The sequence below is a fragment of the Gordionus sp. m RMFG-2023 genome, chromosome 3, assembly GCF_954871325.1.
Source record: "Gordionus sp. m RMFG-2023 chromosome 3, tfGorSpeb1-WG-v2, whole genome shotgun sequence".
NCBI classification, from domain to species: Eukaryota; Metazoa; Nematomorpha; class Gordioida; order Chordodea; family Parachordodidae; genus Gordionus; species Gordionus sp. m RMFG-2023.
In genome coordinates, this window is record NC_088777.1 from 11,455,602 (window position 1) to 11,478,088 (window position 22,487).

General features: G+C 27.5%; 1 protein-coding gene across 1 annotated transcript; it reads left to right on the forward strand.

The window, feature by feature from the left end:
* The first annotated feature begins 5,171 nt into the window (after positions 1 to 5,171).
* LOC135925754 (equilibrative nucleoside transporter 3-like) lies at positions 5,172 to 11,651 on the forward strand. Its single transcript, XM_065461219.1, has 8 exons — positions 5,172 to 5,599; positions 5,644 to 5,725; positions 5,770 to 6,318; positions 8,257 to 8,373; positions 9,013 to 9,121; positions 10,179 to 10,264; positions 10,490 to 10,686; positions 11,516 to 11,651. Exons 1-8 carry the CDS (start codon positions 5,484 to 5,486, stop codon positions 11,631 to 11,633), a joined length of 1,374 nt encoding a protein of 457 aa, XP_065317291.1. The 5' UTR covers positions 5,172 to 5,483; the 3' UTR covers positions 11,634 to 11,651.
* The last annotated feature ends 10,836 nt before the right edge of the window (positions 11,652 to 22,487 follow it).

The window sequence follows — 22,487 nt, forward strand, 5'->3', positions numbered from 1 at the left end:
AACATAAGAAAATATATTTTTTCAAATTTCAATAATTGTTGATACTGGTCATTCAAATGCCCAACAATCTTAATTTGACGCACAATCTTATCTGTGAAAACTCTTAAAAATAATACTAGGTGAGAGTTGGAGATAAAATGGAATCTATACCTAAAGGGTTGCCTTAAATTAATTTATAACAAAAAAAAATTAAGGAGTATTTTCGGGGATTTTTTGTTCTGGAGATTTTTGCCCACTAATCTAAAACTTAACTTAATCAAACCTAAATTAAACATAGCATTTTTAAGTGTAGTGTGATAATCTGACCAAGTATTAATACAGTGACCTAGACGTAATATATTCTTAATACTATATGCCAAAATATTTTTGAATATTTATTCCAGTGAGGCTGCGTGCAAAAACCATTTTAAAAAAATTCGAAAAGTTTAAAAACTTTGGCAAATTTTAAAATTCTAACGAAATCATATGTTCAATTTTTAAAATTTTTAAAATTTCTAAAATTTTCTAGCATGGGATATTTTTATTTTTATATTTAAAATAGCTTATTTATTACTTTGAAAACATTTTCTGCTTTATTTTATTTATGATGATATGATACAACACAGCACATAGGTTTTAAAATGATAATTAAATAAAGAGTCAAATATTCATTAATAAAATAAATTAGAGAGTAGACAATTTACTTAGTAAATTATAAATAATAAGTAGTGAAAATTCAAGACTATATATTTTATGATAATATTTTTTTTAAAGATAAAACTATAAATGATTTGATTGGTCAATATATTTTATCTTTACATAAATTATTTACCTTTAAAAAAAGGTATTGAAGGATTTTGCAATGTAAAATGTGGGGATTCGAGACTGAGTAGATGTGCTGAATGCCCAGCGAATCGAAAATTGTGATCCAGTAAAATACAATAACAAACATATTGCTATTTATTGATGATTTTTTAATTATAGAGCAATAAAAATTCGCGGTTTATAGTTTATTATAATGTAAATGATCAATTCTTTGTAAAAAGAAATAAAGAATATAATTGAGAACGTACCACATCATATTCCATATATTATTTAAATTAATGATCATCTTGAAAGATATTTTATGCATGATGAAAATACAGTAGATACTAATAAAAGATTTATCATCAAAAAAAATTGGGTATCTAAGTAAAATTTGATAAAAAATTTCTGATCTTACAAAAATCTTAAATAGTTCAAATAAATTTTGAAGATTTTTTTCAAACCCTGGATTTTATATTATGTCGTAAGGGGTTTAATTCCAATATAGGCTCCATTGGTCTAGCAATTTTTTAAAACTTGAATTATATATAGTATAAGCTTTTGTTTTAAAATTTGATCTTTTCGGAACTTTATTCTAATATTTATCTCATTAATTTCAGACTTTGAAAATGAATTTTTGTTTATTTAAATTTAAGAAAATCTACCATATTAAATTAATACAAATAATTCTAGGAAAACTTGTCCTAAATTCTCTTTTCATTGATAGTTCCAAAAAGACCAGATGGTATCACCATAATGTTTTATTCTAATGATCCACCACCTCGTCTGGGACTAACACTTGTATCAACTTCTCGGCCAAGCCCAAATAAATTTCACCAGTCGTTTAGTGCTAAATCCTTAAAATAAATTGACCCACCTAAACAACATAAAAATATATATTAAATTTTTCTCAATGTTCTGAATTGATGGGAGGCAAGAAAATAACTACCAATATTGAAGATTTCAATGAGGGACTTTTTCTTTGCCAAAAAATTGCCATAACGATTTCCTCCAATTTTTTACAGTTCTTCCTATTCTTTTTAATATATAGCTTAGAGATCTGCAAAGTTAGGCCCAGCCCGGGTTCGGGCCTAATTCTATTTAAAATAATCGGGTTCGGGCCGGGTCTAATATTTTTAAAAAAATTCGGGCCGGGTCGGGTCGGATTTTAGAAATTTTTTTAAATATATCTAAATTTATCAATTTTATATTGAATTTTTATGTAAAATAAAAATTTTTGATTTTATTTATTGAAACTAAACGCCATATAACATATATCTTTTATTTAGAGTAATTATAAAAATTAATTTCTATATTTAAATAAATTCGGGCCGGGCCGGGCTTGAAAAATTAGGCCCGATGCAGATCAATAATAGCCCTTCCTGTTAGATTTTTTTTAGTCACCCTTTTTTAAAACTTTTATTTATTTTAAAATATATATTATAATATAAATAACATTTATATATAACTATATGAAAATATAAAAAACATATAAACTAAAAAAAAAATTAAAATAAATACTATATATCGATATATAACATCATTAAACTATGGGGATTTCAAAAATATAAAAAGATATATAAATTTTTATGTCTATTAAACATTCCCAATACTAGCTGTTTTTATCAGCAAAATTATTTCTAGTAAACATTTTTTAAACTTTTTAGCAAATTATATATTTTTAACCAATAATATTTTTGAATTGAAAACTACTGCGCATGTCGAGACAAGACATTAAACCATCGCTTTACCAAAAAAAAGTCAATAAGAAGAGGAACAAAAATGAATTTAGAAAAAACATAAGACGGTCTTCGTAGAGATACGAGGAAACTAAGATAATTGCTTCAAAATAGAGCAATTTGAACTTATTGTAAAATTTTAAAAGAGGATCCCCATTGATTATCCAAAATTTTTTATACAAAATCTTTAAAAAATGATAGCCTAGAGGGGTCTAAGGACAATAAATAAATATGGGTATAAAATGAAAATCTGAAAGGTCGTGGTGTAATAATCGGATCAATTTCTGAAATCGAGGAGAACTGGGAGATACAAGTTAAATCCTAAATAAAGTATTTTTTCTAAACCAAGGAATATCTGTAGGGCCAATAAATGAACGGGTTTCAGGAGATTTTAGCCAGCCCTAATTTATTCGAGATTATATAAGTTAATAGCTCTGTGGCCACCGAACCACCCTTTAAAACAAACTAAACCATGTCTGTCCTTAAAATCGGACTCTTCCCTGCACCCTTTTTATTTATAAGGTAGACCTAGGTAGCAGCCAAATAGATGTACTATGGACATCTTCAGCTACTCCTTTGATAGCAAAAACCAAGATTTTCACTGGAAACAGCTTCACGCTATATGGAGTCATTAATCTTCATTAAATTCTTAAGGCCAGCCAGAAGAAGGTTAAGAAATTCTCTTTGTGCCGTGTACTCCGGAAGAGATGAAGGCATAAATTTTCCACCATAGATCACAGGCTTTCAAATAGACCTCACAAGAATACCAATAACCTCCTCCCATTGAAAACGAGAAGGAGAGTCTTACAAGGATACTAAACTGAGAAGGATAAACTCCAAACTACCTTGTTTGATTGGAAGTTAGGCAATCACCCAATTAAATTCTGAAAAATGAATGTTTAAAATATTAGGAAATATATATTTTTTTCACACAAGGGCGAAAAGCTAACCTCTAGTGTCAATTTTTAACAACAAAACTTTTGTCGTGAATATTTTACAACGAAAACAATATATTAGAGGCTATTTTATTTAGTGAATTTATTATCACAAATTTTTTTTAGGCGATTTTTAATTATATAATTTTTTTATTATAAGTTTGATGTTTTAATATATTATTTTCGATTAAGATAGATAGCATTTATTACAAATATTTTAAAAGGTAGTATGGTTTTTGACAAACCCTTTTTAGTAGTGTCAATTTTTAACAACAAAACTTTTGTCGTGAATATTTTACAGCAAAAACAATATATTAGAGGCTATTTAGTGTTTATTATCACAAATTTTTTTTTAGTCGATTTTTAATTATATAATTTTTTTTATAGGTTTGATGTTTTAATATATTATTTTCGATTATGATAGATAGCATTTATTACAAATATTTTAAAAGGTAATATGGTTTTTGGCAAACCCTTTCGCTAGTTTGTTTAAGTTAAAATTCTTAACGACCTCTAGTGTCAATTTGTAACAACAAACAAATCTTTTGTTGGAAATATTTTACAGCGAAAACAATGTAACGAAGGCTCTTTCAATTTATTAATGCTAATTTTATATAGTCGAATTAAATTATATATTTTTTTTTATTATAGATTAAAAGGTTATATATAGTATTATCGTATCTAAAAATGACGACTAAATAAAATTTGAAATATAATACAAAAAATTAATGTATAGTAAAAATTTGCTAAAATTTGCTTAAAAATTAGTAGCCAAACAGCGGAATATTCCTGCTTATCAATTTTGGTATTTGATAAAAAAATCGTCCAAAATTTATACATCTTTAGAGCCTTATCTTCATTTTTAAACTTTTGGTGATAACATATTTGTGAAAAAATGTTTTGCGGAAAAAGTTATATTGTATTGATATGAAGCCATTCATCTAAATATGGTATTTTTTTGACCTTTAGCAGAGGCCAAATAAATATAAAAAGTTTGGCAACTTTATTTTCTCTTAGCTTGCAACACTAACGGTCAAATTAACAATCCATCACGTTCAATTTTTTTTTAAATTTAGCACGTAAAATAAACATTTGAAGGATAATTTTTATTCTTTAGACAAAATATACAAATTAGAAAATTTTAAATATTATTCCTTTTTTAGGCAGAATCCAATTTTGTTTTTCTTAATTTTTTATTTAAATTATTTTTATTTTTAAAGCAAAAGATGATGGAAACAAAGGGATCATTTCAACGCACATCACATTATAATAATTTGCCCCACCTAAATTAAGATTATTAGAGGTAGTAGATTTAACTTCTATTATGAAATCAAATTTAATTAGAATTCGCAGAAAAAAGACTTATTTTTTTCTACGAAAGAAGGAAGAAAAAACAGAAAAATATTATAGTGACGGAGGATGATATTAATTTTTTCTTTTCAAACTATATTTTCATATTTATTTGGGTTGACTAAGGCGAAATATATTTTAAAAAAATGCTTATTTTATGTTCTCGAAAAAATTTGAATATTTTTCTAATTAATTATTTTGGCATCCTCTCGAAAATATTTTTGATAAATTTTATTTATTTTATTTTGTAACACACCCTCGCGTTTGATATCCTATCAAAAAATTATTTATTTTTATTTAACAAATCAGGAATTCTGCCAAATTTTTTTATTTTATTTTATTTCATTATGATTTTGTTATTATTTGTTTTGCCTACTCTACAAAATTTATATTTTTATTGATAACCCCCCACCTCCTTAAATATTATGTGAATTTTATTTATTTTTTTGTCTGTATATAATATAGACTGGCTGCGTCATCCATAAATTTTCGGAAATTACATGATTATTTTAAAAATAAAATATTTTTCCTTCCCCTCCAGTTAATTTATTATTCTATCTGAAATTCTTTTTTTAAACATTAGAAAAAATTATACCAAATCAAAAATAAAAAGATTATATCTCTTATCTTATCTAACACGTTTTAAACCTTTCAAAGTTATCAATACAATCCGTGAATGGAAAAAAATGAAGAAGCATTGATTGAAAATTCTCGGTTTGTAAATAAACATGCTAGCGAAGAGAGAAAGTACCAGTTTGATCCTTCCCCTTCTGAAGAAGAACCTAAAGACAGGTTAAATATAAAATAATTTAGATTACATATAAACAATATTATAGGAGAAATTTAGTTTACATTATTATGCTATTACATGGTATAGGAGTACTTATTCCGTGGAATATGTTCATCAATGCTAATTCAGTAAATAAATATTTATTTGAGATAAATAAAAAAAGATTCCCTAGTATTTTGTAGATTACAAATTAAATCCAAATGTAACTGGCACTCACGAATATAAGGATGATTTTATTAGTTATCTAGGAATAACTTCTCAATTGCCAAATGTTATTTTAAATGGATTAAATTTATTTCTTCAATTTGGTGGTTCTTCCAAAAAGGATAAAAACCCTAAAGCTTACCAAACCCAACCAAGAATACCTATTGCAATCATTATTGATATTCTTATGTGCATATTAACAGTTGTATTAGCCTTTATGGATACATCAACTTGGTCAAAAATATTTTTTATATTAACAATGATTACCGTAGTTATCATGAATTGTGCTACAGGAATTTATCAAAGCTCAATCTATGGATTAGCAGGAAGTCTACCGATGAAATACACGAATGTTATAATTATAGGGAATAATATTTGTGGAACCTTGGTTGCTTTAATATACATCTTAATGTTATACGCATCTCCCAGTCCAAGAATAGCGGCCATATGGTACTTTATTTCAGCAATATTGATACTTTTTGTGTGTTTGGCAGCTTATTTTGCTCTAGCCCGTTCGGTAAAATTTTTATAATTTAATTTACAGATTTTATTTGTATATTTATTGGGGAGGGGGGGGGTATATAAGTGGACACATAATTTTTTATAAAATATCACACCTTTAACTATGGAAATAGAAAAACAACAATATATTTATTAATCTTAATAAAAAAATTTCATTAAATTTATATTTTACACATATGCTTGTTAGTACGGGAAAGGTTGAGCCTATATAGGGGGGTTGTTGTAAGAACTATAAAATTTATCATTCTTGCATATAAAAATTACAAATAAATTAATGACCTGACTTTTATTTTTTCTTGTGCATATTTTTAAAAATATATTTATCAATTCGAATTTTATATTAATTTCTAGCAAAATAATGATAAAAATTCTATCTTTCCCCCAAGAAAGGTTTGATTTTATTGTCGTTTATTCTGCCAACGATAACCGGTCTCCTAATATTTATTTTTATTTGCAATTACTTGAGTCTTTTATATTATTTTCTACTGATGCATAGAGACTTCACTTTTAAATAAAAAAACTTTTATTAATAAGGATTCGTTTAACACAAATTTACTCTTAATATTCCAATTCCTGTTTATAAAATAGTTAATTCCTATAATCTTTTATCTGAGTCTTGTATAAATAATCCATTGTAATTGTTTCATTTTCATCATAGCCACTCAACTTAATTTGTGTCACATTTTCTTTCCAAATGTCAAAAATCTATTTGGAATACTTTTTATGCAATCTCTCCTAAATAGTAATGTCGAAACTGCTACCAGATTTATCGAGTCTCATAAAATAAACTATTTAATCACTCAGAATTATGAAACACTCCTTAAAGGTTGAGAATACTCGAAACTCAATAAAATACCTAATTCTCAGAATTATTTCTTTATGCTAAGATATAAAACGGAATTGCCCAGAAAATGGATATTCATAAAAGATAGCTCAAAAAAAATATATGAAAAATTATCTTCCAGGGAATTTTTTTTAATATTTTTTTCCCCGATAATTATTTCCCGCTCACCAAAATGGGGATCCAAATCTCTCAATATAAATTTACTGAGGGTCATTTTTAAATTCGAAAAACCTGATTTAGAAATGTGTTACAGCATATATAAAGTACCCAGAGTCAGACTGAATTTCAAATTTTTTTGCAGCGAACTTTTTTGAACTACTAGAATGTAACATTTTAGATTTTAAATGATTTGATTAATTTCTTTTTAAATTGGTAAAACCCGGACAGAACCGTTATGAATTCGACCGGAACGAACCGATATGAATTTCTTAATAAAACCCGGTATTAAACAAAAATTTCAAAATGATAACCTGAACGAACCGCTCTAAAACCCTGTCTGAATGTCGAAACATCTAGTTCAGAACACATCACGACGGCACCTCTTTGTTATTATTCATTCAATGAAATTTAGTTGTCTTTAAGAATTTTTTTTGAGATTATTAAATCCTATAAGTTCATAATTAAATAAATATATTTGGAAGGATTTAGTATTTTTTGCTATACACCACTTTGTCTTGTTTTTATTCATAATCTTTAATTTCAAGTTCTGTTGTAAATAATTTTTATTAGTGTCATCCTCCTTTACTTCTACTAACTGTTTATTTTTTCTCCATTGGCAGGGACATTTTGAACTCCTGTGGCTATCTCTCACTTCGCCCTTACCACGAGATCTCTTGATGCTTTTTTCGCTCCGTTATATAGCTCCTAATATTTTTCTTCTTCCCAGGCATCTTTATTATCAACTCGTTTCCCTTCATATGAAAGAAAGAATGAAATAAAGAGAGTTGACAAAAAGTCACGACTTTATTCATAAATATTTTAAATACCATAATAATTTGTGATACCCCGGGTCGCTATGAAAAAAAATGAAATTTTATACACATATTTGATATAAAATAATTTTTAAAAAAAATTACTAAAATAATATAGAGATTTTATAGGTACCATTTACGTGCCCCGGCCATATCCGAGCAGACTGACGGATTGATAAAAGATTCCAAATCTACTAAATACAAATCTGCCGATTATTACTCCGTATTCAAAAAGGTTTTTTTTTGTAAATTGTATCTGTCATAAATATCAATTTTTTCGTAAAATTTAAGTTTTTCTTATTCTTAAAAAAGATCGCAAATTACAGCGGCCATTAAATATATCATCGAACCCCTGACCTGTAATTTTTGCCGGGTTAAAACCATATTTTAATTTTTTCCAGAGTTTGAAATTCTCTTCAAAAATCTTTGACGCCTAAAGATTTTTTTTGATAATATTCTTATAAATTAAAAAATTTCTTTGAAATCATTTTGCTCTAATTTTTGGGCCTAAAAGATTTTTAATAAAATATTTGAAAATTTTTTTTTATTCAATCTCTGTTTTAAAAAAAAAATATATCTTAATTTATTTAAGATTAGTTTTTTCTTAAATATTGAGACATTAATTCTTCTTTCAGAGCATGAGATAATACCATTTTATAATTTAATCCGATTAAATCACATATTCATAAATAAAATATAAACTTTGGTTTTTATAATTATAGAAAAATTTCATAATTCAATTAAATTTTGATATTTTTCCAAAACCGTACCACATCTCTTATGATTGTTAGAACCTGAACCGTAATCGGATTGTAACTTTCATTCGTAGTGGTTTGGACACTTGAATAAAACCATTTTTTTTTCTTTTTTAAAGATATGGGTACAATGCTTTGGAGTATTTTTTTGCTACTTTGTCACCTTAACTGTCTTTCCGGCTATCCAAGTCCATATTAAGAAAAGCGACCCAAATTATTTTATACCAGGTTCATCATATTATTTTTTCTATTTTTAAACTTTTTTGCTGCAAAAAAAACTATAAGCAGCGCCATATTTTATTATGCCATAGTTTCTCTTTATAATTAGAACCATAGCACTCTATTTTACCTTTAATCAATGAATAATTCCTTTATCACCCCCTTTCATTCATGATAAAATTTTAAAATGAAGTAAAATAAAAATATAAGCATATACTTACTATCCCCGAGTTGCCCCCTGAAATTTTATGACCATTTTATCGTATACCACCATTCCCTGATTAAAGTCCTGCACGGACAAGTCCGGTTCCTGTCTAGAGGTTGTAATCAATTAAGCTATTCCTATCTTTATTTTTATGGACTACCATACCACCAAAAACAGACCCCCCCCTCATTAACTTCCTTGATTAATACTTTTACCTCTCTCCAAAATTTTGGAAATTGATATAATAAAAACAAATTGAATTCCCTTTATTGAAAGTATTCGTTAAGTAACACGAGTCAACTGATTTGTAACTTAGGGGCTGTATAAAAGAAATTAAAACCTGCCATAATTTAAACTTAATTATACTTATTAACTCTAAACTAAACCAGGGTCTAAGGCCTAATGTTGACTGCTGGTCATTATTTGATATGTCTAGGATTCGGTTACGTTATATTGGGCCTCAAATCCTGTTTCATATAGCTTTTTTATAGTGTCCTTTTAACAACCTATAGTAATAAAATAAAGATACTATGTTATTGAAAGATATTACTATCCTTCTGAAAAAAATAGGACACTATGACACTATACGATTAAAAGAGTTATAATTTACGTGACATTATGATCATAAATTCACAAATGCTTTTAAATTTATGTGTATCTATTATGTTTTAAATTATTTTTATAACGCCTCGTAGTCATAAATTTGTCTTATAATTTTATAGTCGGAAATAAGATTTCTTTAATTATGTTTTTTATGCAATATTAAGTTTTGAAAAAGGTATGTATCTTTATTTTTTTTTATATATTATTTTTTTAGTTTAAATATATTTTATAAAAAAATTAATAAAATTATTTATTCAGATAAATACTTTGAGGCCATTATAACGTTCCTCAATTTCAACTTATTTTCGTTGATAGGAAATTTGATAACCGAAAAATTTAAAAAGGTATACTTAAATTTTATTAAGTTAACTTGCGGATTAACTTTACTACAATAATTTTTTCCGATAATCTATTGTCATTAATATACAATTATTTTAAATTTTGAACATATACATATCTAAATGCAATTTCACTCATTTTAAGGTTCATTTTAATATATATTTTTTTATCCACATGCTTTTTAATTTAGAAAAGTTTAAAGATATTTTGATTAAATTTTTTAACTCAAGCCCGGGCCCAAATGGGTTTGGTTACCCATCCTCCTGAGAGCTGCTTTTATACCCTTGTTCTTATTTTGCAATTACCGTCCCGACATTAGAAAATTGCCAGTTTTGATCAAAAATGACTTTACTTATGCTCTACTCGGCATTTTGCTAGCGGTTACCAATGGTTATTTCAGTTCCCTGAGTATGATGTATGCCCCTAGGTAATCCGTTGATTTCATATTTTTTTATATTATGAATTCTTTAAGTTAACAGTTCGCTTAACTAGATTTAAAGGTGTATTTCCTATTGGGCAGTTTTGTAATTGGTTTAGATAGATGTTTACTAGGGTCCCCTCAAAATAGCTAGTATTGATCAGATAGCTCATTTGAAAATAATCCACTTCTGTACTTAGAGTCTAGACTATATTTACACGAAGATTCAAAATCGAATAATTATATTTCGTATTACAAATAAAAAATCAGTATTCGATTCGAAAATTGGATATTTAAAAAAAACGATTTAAATAAATTTTGTAAATATTATTCTTTCCAGATAATAGATGAATAAATTTTATTGATTAGATAATAATAGTTGCAAAATAACAAACAATGTATTTATAAATATATATTCATATAAATATATATATTATAAAATAAATTTAATTTAAAGCATTCAAATTTTGTTTGTCAATATCCATATAAAAAATTAATTGTTGAAGATGTTTTGAATCAAATTGTTTATAAACCTAAATGGTTCCCTCGGTTCTCCAGAAGGAACATATTTAAATAAGAATAGTTCCAAATATTATTAATAATTTTCAAATATAGTATTTTTATTTATCAATATTTATGAATATTTGAAAATAATTTTATAAAATTAATTTCCAATAATTCGATCGAATAATATATTTTTTATATTCATTATTCGACTCGAATCATATAATTTTATTATCTAATAACTAATAATTGTTATAGGTATAGCCTAGAACCTTTACTTTAAGTTTAGAAAGTCATATTTTAAATAAATATTTTTTTTATATTACTGAAATAGCTTGGTCGAACCTCACAGAGCGCCTTTGGCAGGGATGATGGCCGCTTTCTTTCTGATTCTAGGCGTATTTGGCGGTTTAAATTTCGCGTTGCTCATTTCAAAATTATTTAATAAATAACAAAAGTGAAAAAAAAAATTAATTTGAAATATTTTTATAGAATCTTACCTGAAAGGTATCATTTCTAACTTGTAAATTATATTATCATTTCAAACTTGTAAATTATCATTTCAAACTTATAAATTATCATTTCCAAACATGTAAAAGATGATTATAAAATTGTAAACACTTTAAGTTTCGACTAATACTATTGCATTCCCACGATCTCGGCTTGAACCAAACGGAGAAAGTACTAAGATGGTTTCCCTATTTTGAGAATTGACTTTGGGCTATAGCTGTAGAGATAACTATGGAATGGGACCGAATCACATCGATTTTGTCATAATTAATTTAGACCTAAAATAATGTGTTACGACACATGTCAGCGAATCTGATTTTATAATATTTATTATCACAAAAACTATAGAATAAAATTTATTAATGAAAACAAATAATAAATTATGCAATATATAAAAAAAACGTAGCATGCAATCATTGCTATGGTGTGGTGTTTCTTTTATAACTTTCACAATAACAATTAAGATCCTTAGGTCTCTGCCAGTTATGTACAACAAAATCTTGGTTTACTTAATGTTATTATGGTTATAATACTAGGTTCGTTTTGACCCCAATCAGACTTTTTAACAACACTACTTTACAAGATGGAATGCTATATATAGAGTTAATTTTAAAAAGTCAAGATAGATGATGTATCATGATTTGATTAGAATTCTAGAAAAATAAGCTCGAATTCAGGTTTTCTTAGTCAACATGCTTGAGAACCGTGGAGTTCCTAAAAATATGCTAGCCTTTTAAGAATTTTTGCACAAATTCCCGATCAACCCGGTAAATATTTTGCCAAGCATTATACTCGTTAAATTTTTTTAACCCACGGGCAGAGCTTTCGGACTGTTCGGACTTTGCAGATCTGTATATTAGCCTTCTTCCCTAAATAATTAATAAAAAAATTAAGGGCATGTTATATTATCAATAAACGTTTTATCAGTATTTTAAAAATTTTATTTAAGCAAATTATCATGGTATCTTCCAAGATGTTAATGCTTCAATGTAGTTCTTCTGACAATATATATCTTAATGATAAAAATGCTCGTTCAATTTTAAAAAAAAATCGTACTCATAAATGAAAAAGCTAAGAAAAAAAATATATACCCTTACTCGAAATCCCTTCCTACACTTAAATTACAATTTAAGGCAACTAACTCAACTAGAATCTCTTCTAAGAATTTCAGACAGTTATTTCATAACAACACGATACTTTTATTATAATATTTTATTAATATGATTTTTTAATAATCAATTTTTTATAAGAAAGAAAAAAGTAATAATCTACAATTTTATTCGAACACAAAAAAAAATAATATTAATATCACGTGTTTTTCTATGTTAATTATAATCCAATCAACCTTATTTATTTTGGTTAAATAGCATTATGCAAAAATTAATATAAATTCATACATAAAACTACGACATGCCACCCCTTTATGGGCCAATGGCATGCCTATATATAAAAAAATATATATATTATATTTACTATATAAAATAGATGGTGTTACGCAAATACGAGAAATTTTCTTTTTTACTATGCCTCTTGATTATTCAAGACATCACTAGAATAATGAATATTCATGGTCCTACAAGGGTATGCTATATGGACATCATCATATAACTTGTTAGGATATTATTTGGCTAATATGAATTCTCTTAACATCAATGGAATACTAAATATTCATGGTCCTACAAAGGTATGCTATAGGGATATCATATACTTGTTAATACTGTAATCTGCTAATATCCCCATCCTATCATATTCATAGCGTGCAAAGGTTTGATCTTCATTTGTCTACATTTACGTCCTATTTATGTTATGATGGATCATTAGGGGTATCGATGGTCATTAGGTGATTGTGATTTGTTAATTTGGATACTTGAAACGACACAAAAAAAATTTTTTTTTCGTGAATATAGAAGGAATAAATTCAGAACAAAACTTTTTTTTTTAATATAATTTTCAAATTACAATTTTGGAGAATTTAAAAAAAAATAATCCAACAACTTATGCCATATTCTCTCCATAAACATTAATTACATTATGGAACGTCTCTTCTCGCTGCCTGGCAAAGATAACAAAAACAAACAAGGCATATTAAAAATATAATTTAAAAAGGAGAGAAAAAGATATAAAAAAAAAATACACCGCACTTGCCAACCAAAAAAAAATATTTCTCATCTTATAACACATAAAAAAAACATACAAAAAAGATGTTTTTATCTCCCTTTTACAACAAACCTTCCACCGCAAATCGAACTTTTATTCCACTTTTTATTTATTACTAAACAAACATTACAAATATATAATTTTTAAAAAAACACGTGCACGCTCTTATCTCACATTGCAACAAAAATATTTTCCCCCTTTCATTTTCTTCTTGCGGCCTGCCAAAGATGAAAAATAACCACAAATATGTAATGTATCAAAACGGTTTATCTAACTTATAATACAATTTCCTTTTAACCATTAACAATATAAGATACATCAATTTTCCATTTTAATCTTACATTATATTCCAACTCTTATTTATGACTAACAACTGGTAACCTCAATGGATACCAACTTTTGCCATTACAAACACGAAAGAATTTAAACCAATAAACTTGCATTTTATCAGCAAACCTCACTACCATCGTGTAATAATAAATAAACCAATAAAATTGCATTTTGTCTACAAACCTCACTACCATCGTGTAATAATGAATAAACCAAAACAAAAAGAATACCAACAGTTCACGTACATTTAAATTCCCGTTTATTCTTTATTTTTACATAAGATTAACCCCGCAACTCCTCATAAACACGGAACACTTTTGATGCATATTAAGAGTATCTTTCCCAATAATTTTCCCAAATTATATATATTAAATAATCACTTTCACCCCTATTACTCCCTGGGTTTTACTGTTGTCCTCAACTATTAATTCAGTGGAACTTATATGCATCTCAGAATTACAGGTTGAATTCCCTTCTTTTACAGCTGAATCCGTCGGTTCTATTTCCCAAATTTTATCTCGAACATTATTAGCCATTCTCATGTTCTTAGTCTCATTTGTAGCCTCTGGTATTGCAAAAATATTTCAAAAATTATTAAAGGGACCCAACTGAACAATCCAACTCCACCCTATGATGGTTTCCACACTTTCCTTCACCACCCATAAATCTAGGAAAAAGATTACATCATTAAAATTAACTCCCAATTTGGCCTTTCCCAACACGGCAACTTCCGATCCATCAAATTGCCTGACGCACATAGCCTCTTTTTCAAGTTTACCCCCAGGCCAATACTTATAATAATTTTTCCTAGACATTATTGAAATGCTAGCCCCTGTGTCGAACAACATGTCGATCTCCCTCCAACTCTTACAGTAACTCTCGTACAAGGTTCGAATAATCGCTTAGTCAATAAAATTTCATATATTTTAATTGATTGATCAATATTTATCTCATCTTAAACATTAGTTTCATGAGAATTCACATTAGAACATAAATTCAACTCGAAATTTAGCGGTTCTTTAATAATATTCATTTTTTTTTAACAATATCACGGGGATATCTTTCCCATTCGATAGTATTAACATCCCTCTTATTTAAATATTTAACAATACCCTTAGGATATTTCCCCCATCTAAAATTATTAGAATATTCATTATTTTTATCATCAGGATAAAAAAATTTCTGTTAAAACCACGGCTTTTATGAGAATCATATCTCATTTCAGTATGGTTATTTAATTTATTACTATTTCTACCTCCCGATCTCCTACTTACTATATGATTACACTTGCAATCATATAGTCAATTTTCGGTACATTTTATGGCTACATGTCCCGGTTTGTTACACTTAAAACACAAACGGGATTTACCATAATTCGATTGTGGAACCTCCAATTTATTCGTGTTGGAACCAGAAATTTTTCTAACATTAGAATTTTCTAGTGTCGATTTCCTTAACGGAAAACCCTCACGAAAATTTGGTTCTTTGACCACACAGGTCTCTAACTTGTGGCCCCTATACACAGCGGGTACATCTCAAATCTTCAAAGATCTTTTTATTCCCGGAAAAACCATTTTTTCCATCTGACCCCGTCGGACCACATATTTGGCCTTTATTACCATTACTATTCTAAATAACCAGTTTATTTATATCTTGATATATAATCTTAATTACTTCTTTCAATTCTCGGAGGATAACTACAGATCTCTCCACAATATCCAAACAATCATGGTTATTACATTCCAAAGTTGCTACCATATCTGGTCTGCCGTTCTTGATTTCATTTAAACCACATTTAAATTACCGAAATTTTTTTCCAACAATCAGCCGACACTGGAGTGTCTCTTTTCCAATTACCATATACTTTGGTCGCAACCAAAGTACATTTTCCAAATAAATTTCAAAATAATATAAATTAAATATATAATTACTATTAATCATAATGTAATTAAATGATGGTCTATATCCAATTCATTTATGTTCTGATACACAATTTTATAACCCATATCCTTAAGGATGGCAACTTTATTAATAAAACCATGCTTAGGATACTTATCGAAATATACAAGCATCTCATATTACAAATTTACTTTACTCTAAAATTACGTTATTACAGAAAATTATATTATTTTATAAAGATTGAGTGTAAATCGAACTAAACTAAAAAAAAAAAATTTTTTTAAACTATTTTATTAATTAAAATTCTATAAAAAATTTAAAAAATAAAAATGTGATTGCGTTGTGTCCTGAGGAGAGATTCAAAATGTAAAATAAAAATATGGTTTTTACCTTATAATAACGAATATTTTGGTATCTAATATCCTGTAGTCACGGTCAACAACTGAAAAAGCTAAGAAAAAAATATATACCCTTACTCGAAATCCCTTCCTACACTTAAATTACAATTTAAGGACAACTAACTCAACTAGAATCCCTTCTAAGAATTTCAGAACAGTTATTTCGTAACAACACGATACTTTTATTATAATATTTTATTAATATGATTTTTTAATAATCAATTTTTTATAAGAAAGAAAAAAGTAATAATCTACAATTTTATTCGAACACAAAAAAAAATATATTAATATCACGTGTTTTTCTATGGTAATTATAATCCAATCAACCTTTTTTATTTTGGTCGATTGGCATTATGCAAAAATTAATATAAATTTATAAATAAAACTACGACAATAAATTACTTAAATCTCTCGGTATAGCAGCCTTTCTTTTTTAAAAAAAACACTTGTTTGAGGCAAGGACCATGTGATGTATCCAGATTTCATTGTGACACCCGTTCAATTTTTTTTAGCATAAATAAGGAAATTCATTATAAAATTGGCACAAAGATACCCGTACTGACCATTATTAAAATATATTTTGGATGCCCAACGTAACTGGTAGGTATTTCTATTTTCTTCCTTATATGATAAAATCTAATTTAAAATGATAAAAATATTATATACATTGATGGAATTATCAAAGGATCAATATTATAAAATGATTTAAAAATAATAATTTGACCAAAAAACGAATATTAAGGGAGTGAAGAAAATTACGTTTAGTTTGGGGATGATAACTCTTTAGAGAGAGAATGAAAAAATGAGAAAGTTGCTCTTTATGTATACTTAAAAAGAACCCCTACCTTTGATCAGCTGTTATGGTAGAGATGGGTTTGACCAGGTCTTTTATGAAGACGCACCAGGGATATGAGATTCTAAGCATTTTCCTACTTTAATTCCTGACAGCATGTCACCCAAATTTAAGTTAGAATCATAAAGGTAAATAACAGTCAGTAACCGACTTTACTTCCACAAAATATTGGTGAGTCTGGGCGGCAATGGTTGTAAAATTATTGGGGTACTGTCTTCGTGATATTTAATACGCGTTATTATTGCTGTTAAGTAGTGTTGTTAAACGGCTCGTTTTGAGCCGATTTTTTAAAACAGCTAATTCAATATTTTAGCGAGAAAAATATTGCCTAAGCCTTGAGATTTCGATAATATATATATAGACCTTATGAGCAAACAGGCTTGCGTAATATTTTTCCAGATGAAGTATTGAGTCAGCCGTTTTAAAAATCGGCTCAAAACGAGCCCTTTAACAGCGCTTGTTCTGAGGGATTGACTAATGCTGATGGTCTCGGAATTTTGTGATGAGGACCAGATTTCGTCAGTTGTAATTTGTCACGTATCTAAAAGTAAATAACACCAAAAAATGCACAGAAGGTTTCAAAGTATGACTTGGAGTCGAACATTTATCCTTTAAATTTAATAAATAATACCTACTTCTAAAATTATTCTTACTTTTAATCCTTTTTATTTCAGTTACAAAATGTACCTAGTTAGTTATCCATGACATTATTTCAAGCCTTTCAATACCGGACATATATCACCGCTCCACTGTACTAGAGTATATTTAATTTGGAGTTACTTTTTATAGGTTACAGTCTACTCCGCATAGAATGGATTTTGACCTGTTATTTCTTTAAGGCGACGGTGTGAGAGGTCTATTGGGCAGGTTTTTATACCATAAACCCGCTCACCCAATGTTTTAAAAAAATTTTTACCAGCCTTCCTTGATCTAAAATTTTTTATTCGCCCGCGCAATCGCCCATTAGTCTAAAATTTTTTATCCCCCCCCCAACCCATAATTAAAGAATAACCCAAGCCCGCTATTATTAAATTTAATTAGGGTCATTCTTTCAATTTTTTAAGCATCTAATAAAAAAAATTTCAGCATTACATCTCTACAAAAAGTTTTATAATTTAAAAAATTACTATATTAAGCTTAAAAAAATATTCACTTTAAATGATGAATAATTTATTTGATCAAATAAAATATTTATGAAAAAAATATAAATATAAAATTGATATTATATATAATTATAATGCAAAAATAATAATGAATCGACATTTTGTGGATTCAATCACGTTCTACTTTGTTCTAAAAACATTCCAAAAATGCTAAATCCTCATTCAGAAGAAGCACTAGTTGCAGGAATTGCCAATATTTATCTTGCTAATCTTAATAGCTTTAGCAAATCTCTTGTCGTTATCACAAAAGTAGTTTTAAATATACAAAAAAGTTTATTTATATTTAAAAAAAAGTTTTATGATACCATAAAAGTACATTTAATTTTTAATATCCAAAAAACAATTATTTATTAATATTTACTTAAATGTTTTTAAATTATTTTTAACCCGCCCGTCCATTGTTTAAATTTCTTAACCCACCCACCTGCCCGTAGTTTAATAAAAAATTTAACCCGCCAGCCTCATTCTTAAGATGGGCGCAAACCTCTAGTATGCAACTTACCATTATATAAAAGTGTATTTTAGTCTAGGTTATATTTTTAAAGCTACTAAAATACATCTCATCACTATATAAGAGTGGATTTCAAGGAAGATAAAGGGTAAATAATTATGAAGCTTTACGTTGTAAAAAGTATCTAATAGATATTGCCAAGTAAAAAGTTATAGTTGCACATTAAAGGTATTAATGATCCAGTTTAACAAATTTTTTCTGCCTATTTATAACAAAGTGATGGTTACACAAAAACAACGTTATTGTATGGGATGTTTTTGTTTGATGGTATATGTCGAATACGTATATAGAATATATTATAAATTTAAAGAAATAGTTAATTTGAATATAAAATTTGTAAAGTTAAAATGGTTAAATTGTAAAGGTAATTGAAAGGTTTAAATCAGGGACGAGAACCCTCCTTCTAAAAAAATGGGTTCGGGTTTGGGTTCAGTGAAAAATCTCAGAACCCGGTTCGGGTTCAGGTGGTCAGGGTTCGGAGACCAGAAAAATAATGACTTATTAAAATCAGTTAAAATAACAGAAACATCATTTTTTCTAAAAAAATTTATTTCAATTAGTATCACCATAAAAATAATTTATCAAATAATTATAATACTACAATTCATTTTAAAAAATTAGTAAATATAACAATAATTATACGAAAAAATGATCAAAAAATGTTTTTTTAAAATTAATATATAAATTTTTTTAAATTAAAAAAAGAAGCTTGAACCCTGAACCCTAAATTTAAAAAAAGGGTTTGGGTTCAGGAAATATTGAGGGTTCGGGAGGGTTAAGGTTCAGGGTTTGGATTCGGGTTCTGGTCGTAACATCCTATAGAAGGAACTAATCCAATGCTTACCAAGTGTTAAATGTGCCTAAAAAGTATTAATCAGTGTCAAAACCTTCAGGTTCCAATTTAAAACGGCATTTGATTGTAATATTAATTATTTTATTTTAAAAATATAATATATAACTTAGTAAAATCATTAAATTTGAAGAAAAAATGCATTTGGGATATTTGAACCCAACAATAACGATAGTTATTTTAAAATTAAAAAAAATTAGTGGCCTCAAATATGGTCAACCATTGATAGACGCCGTATTAATATCACTCTCAATTAATTACGTATTTTATTTTTTTTAAAGATTTGAACATATATAGATCAATATGTTCTTTCTGCAATTATACATTAGGTATTCAAGCTTCAATGGCCATGGATAAAACTTCCACAGAACGAACCTATTAAAAATAAACTTATAGCGTTATTGAAAAAAATGCTTTGAAAACCCTAGAAATGATAATGCAAGAACTATTAATTTCGAGATATCCCTTTTTTTGTCGAGGAAGTAGAGAATTGATTGAAGGAGAATTCTTATCTCAATTTTTTGAAGCAAATAACAAAACAATAAATGTTTTTAATAAATTCCCCACGTTAAAAGAGTTATTTATTAAGTATAATACCGCAATCCCTTCATCTACCCTTGAGCGCGTTTTTAGTATAGTTAATGCCGTATTAACTGCCAAGCGTTCCTGTCTATCAGATGAAAATTTTGAAAAATATTGTTATTAAAAATTAATAAGAAAAATATTTTATAAAAAAAATATCTTTTTATTTGATATATTATATATTGAATTTATAATATTATCAAAATATAAAACTATATTATTTTTTAACATGGCTAAATAAATATAAGACATTTATTTATATTAGAATTCGAATTATATTTCAATTTCAAATAATTATTTAATCTTATTCGAACATTACAAATAATTTACTACGATTCGTTTACTGAATAGGTTTATTCTATATTATAATTCAGGCGCGTACGCAGGAATTTGGTCTGGGGGGGGGGGGGGGGGAGTGGGATAATAAAATTTTTTAAGAAATATTTTTGTTTTTAAAAATAATAATAAAATTTTTTAAGAAATATTATTGTTTTTTAAAAATATCAAGCATAAATTTATTACGACTAATAACTATTTCTAATAGACAATTTTAAATTAATGTGAATTATAAAAAAAATTATATGAAAAGAATCACTTAAATGACCCAAAAAGAAATTTGAATTTTTTGAGCCTTTATACAAAAAGTTTCTTAGGAATAATTGCATTTTGTATGTTATATATTTACAATGTAAAATCCAATCTTCGTTGTGATTGAGCTAATTTTTCAATTATCTCATCCTTGCTTGTCGTCAAATGCCTATAAATATTCAAAAGATCCAAACCTTTCAATCTACCTTCAGATGTTGTACTTCTTGGTATGTTTTTCAGAGACCTGCAGGCCCGGCCCCCGGGCCTGACAGTATTTTAATTTTTTAAATATACCCGGGCCGGGCCCGAAATTTTTAAAAAAAAACACCCAAGCCGGGCCTGAATTATTTTAAAAAAACACCCAATCCGGGCTGTATTTTTTAAAAAGCCTATATTTGAAATCGTTATTATTAGCTATAAAAATCAAAAATAAATATAATTTATTTTAAAAAAGTCCGGGCCGGGCCTGAAAATTTTATATTTAAAAAAGCCGGGCCGGGCCTGAAAATTTTTTAAAATAAGCCGAGTCGGGCCTAAAAATTTTTAAAAAAAGCCGGGCCTGAAAATTTTTTAAGAAAATCTCAGGCCGGGCGATAAAAAATCTTTAAAAAAAATCCGGGCCGTGCCCTGCAAATGGTACTTCTGCAGGCCTCTGTTATTCTTCTTAAAAAAGAAAATGTTCTCTCATTAGTTTACTAATGGGAAGAGTTTATAAACCCTTTTAATACATTGGGAATTTAATCTAAAATGTGTTTGAAATAATGCAGAGCATCCATAGCATTTTTTGGGACTATATCAACCATTGTTAATCTTATAAACATAACTATTCAGCTAGTAAGGCATCATAAGATACTTTAACATCTTCATAATAAAAATCTAACAAATATTTTTTTTCTATCACCATCTGAAAAAGATTGGGAAGGCTTTTGTGGAAGTAATATTTGCAGATGTAAATGCTGCATGATAAATTAAAAATTCATTTATTTGGGTTATAAATGTATCTATATTTAAGATATACTCTTCTACTTATCCTATATTAATGTTTTAACGATGAGCTTGCCTTGCTACAAGTCGAGGGAGACAAATATTAAACACGTAAAGCTCTGCTTTTGACTCAACAATAAAATATGAAATACTTCATCAACATTAGCCCTAATTTCCTTGAGTTCTGATCTCTCCGCTATCCTCATCTTCTTAACCAAGTCAATGTCATGTTTTTGAAAAGTAATACTTAAAATAGTTGTATAATTAAATAATACATTCTAATGAGAAATAAAATTTGGAATAAGCATTGAATCCAATAATTTTCTTGCTTCTGAGGAAATATTTCTTTCAGGCCATTGTGATATTTCAGTAATAGCAAATAATTGGCTCTTCTAACTCCTTAAAAGCTGTTACTGCTTGATGGCAGAGACTCTATCTCGTTGGACAAGGTTGCAATTTCTTCCCTGTTGGACAAGAAGTT

Bases quoted from the DNA above. Each gene is read 5' to 3' on its own strand.
- LOC135925754 (XM_065461219.1), top strand. From the start codon at position 5,484: ATGGAAAAAAATGAAGAAGCATTGATTGAAAATTCTCGGTTTGTAAAT. The intron at 5,726-5,769 runs GTAAATAAATAT...AAGATTCCCTAG, and splicing joins TGTTCATCAATGCTAATTCA to TATTTTGTAGATTACAAATT. The intron at 10,265-10,489 runs GTATACTTAAAT...TTTTAACTCAAG, and splicing joins TAACCGAAAAATTTAAAAAG to CCCGGGCCCAAATGGGTTTG.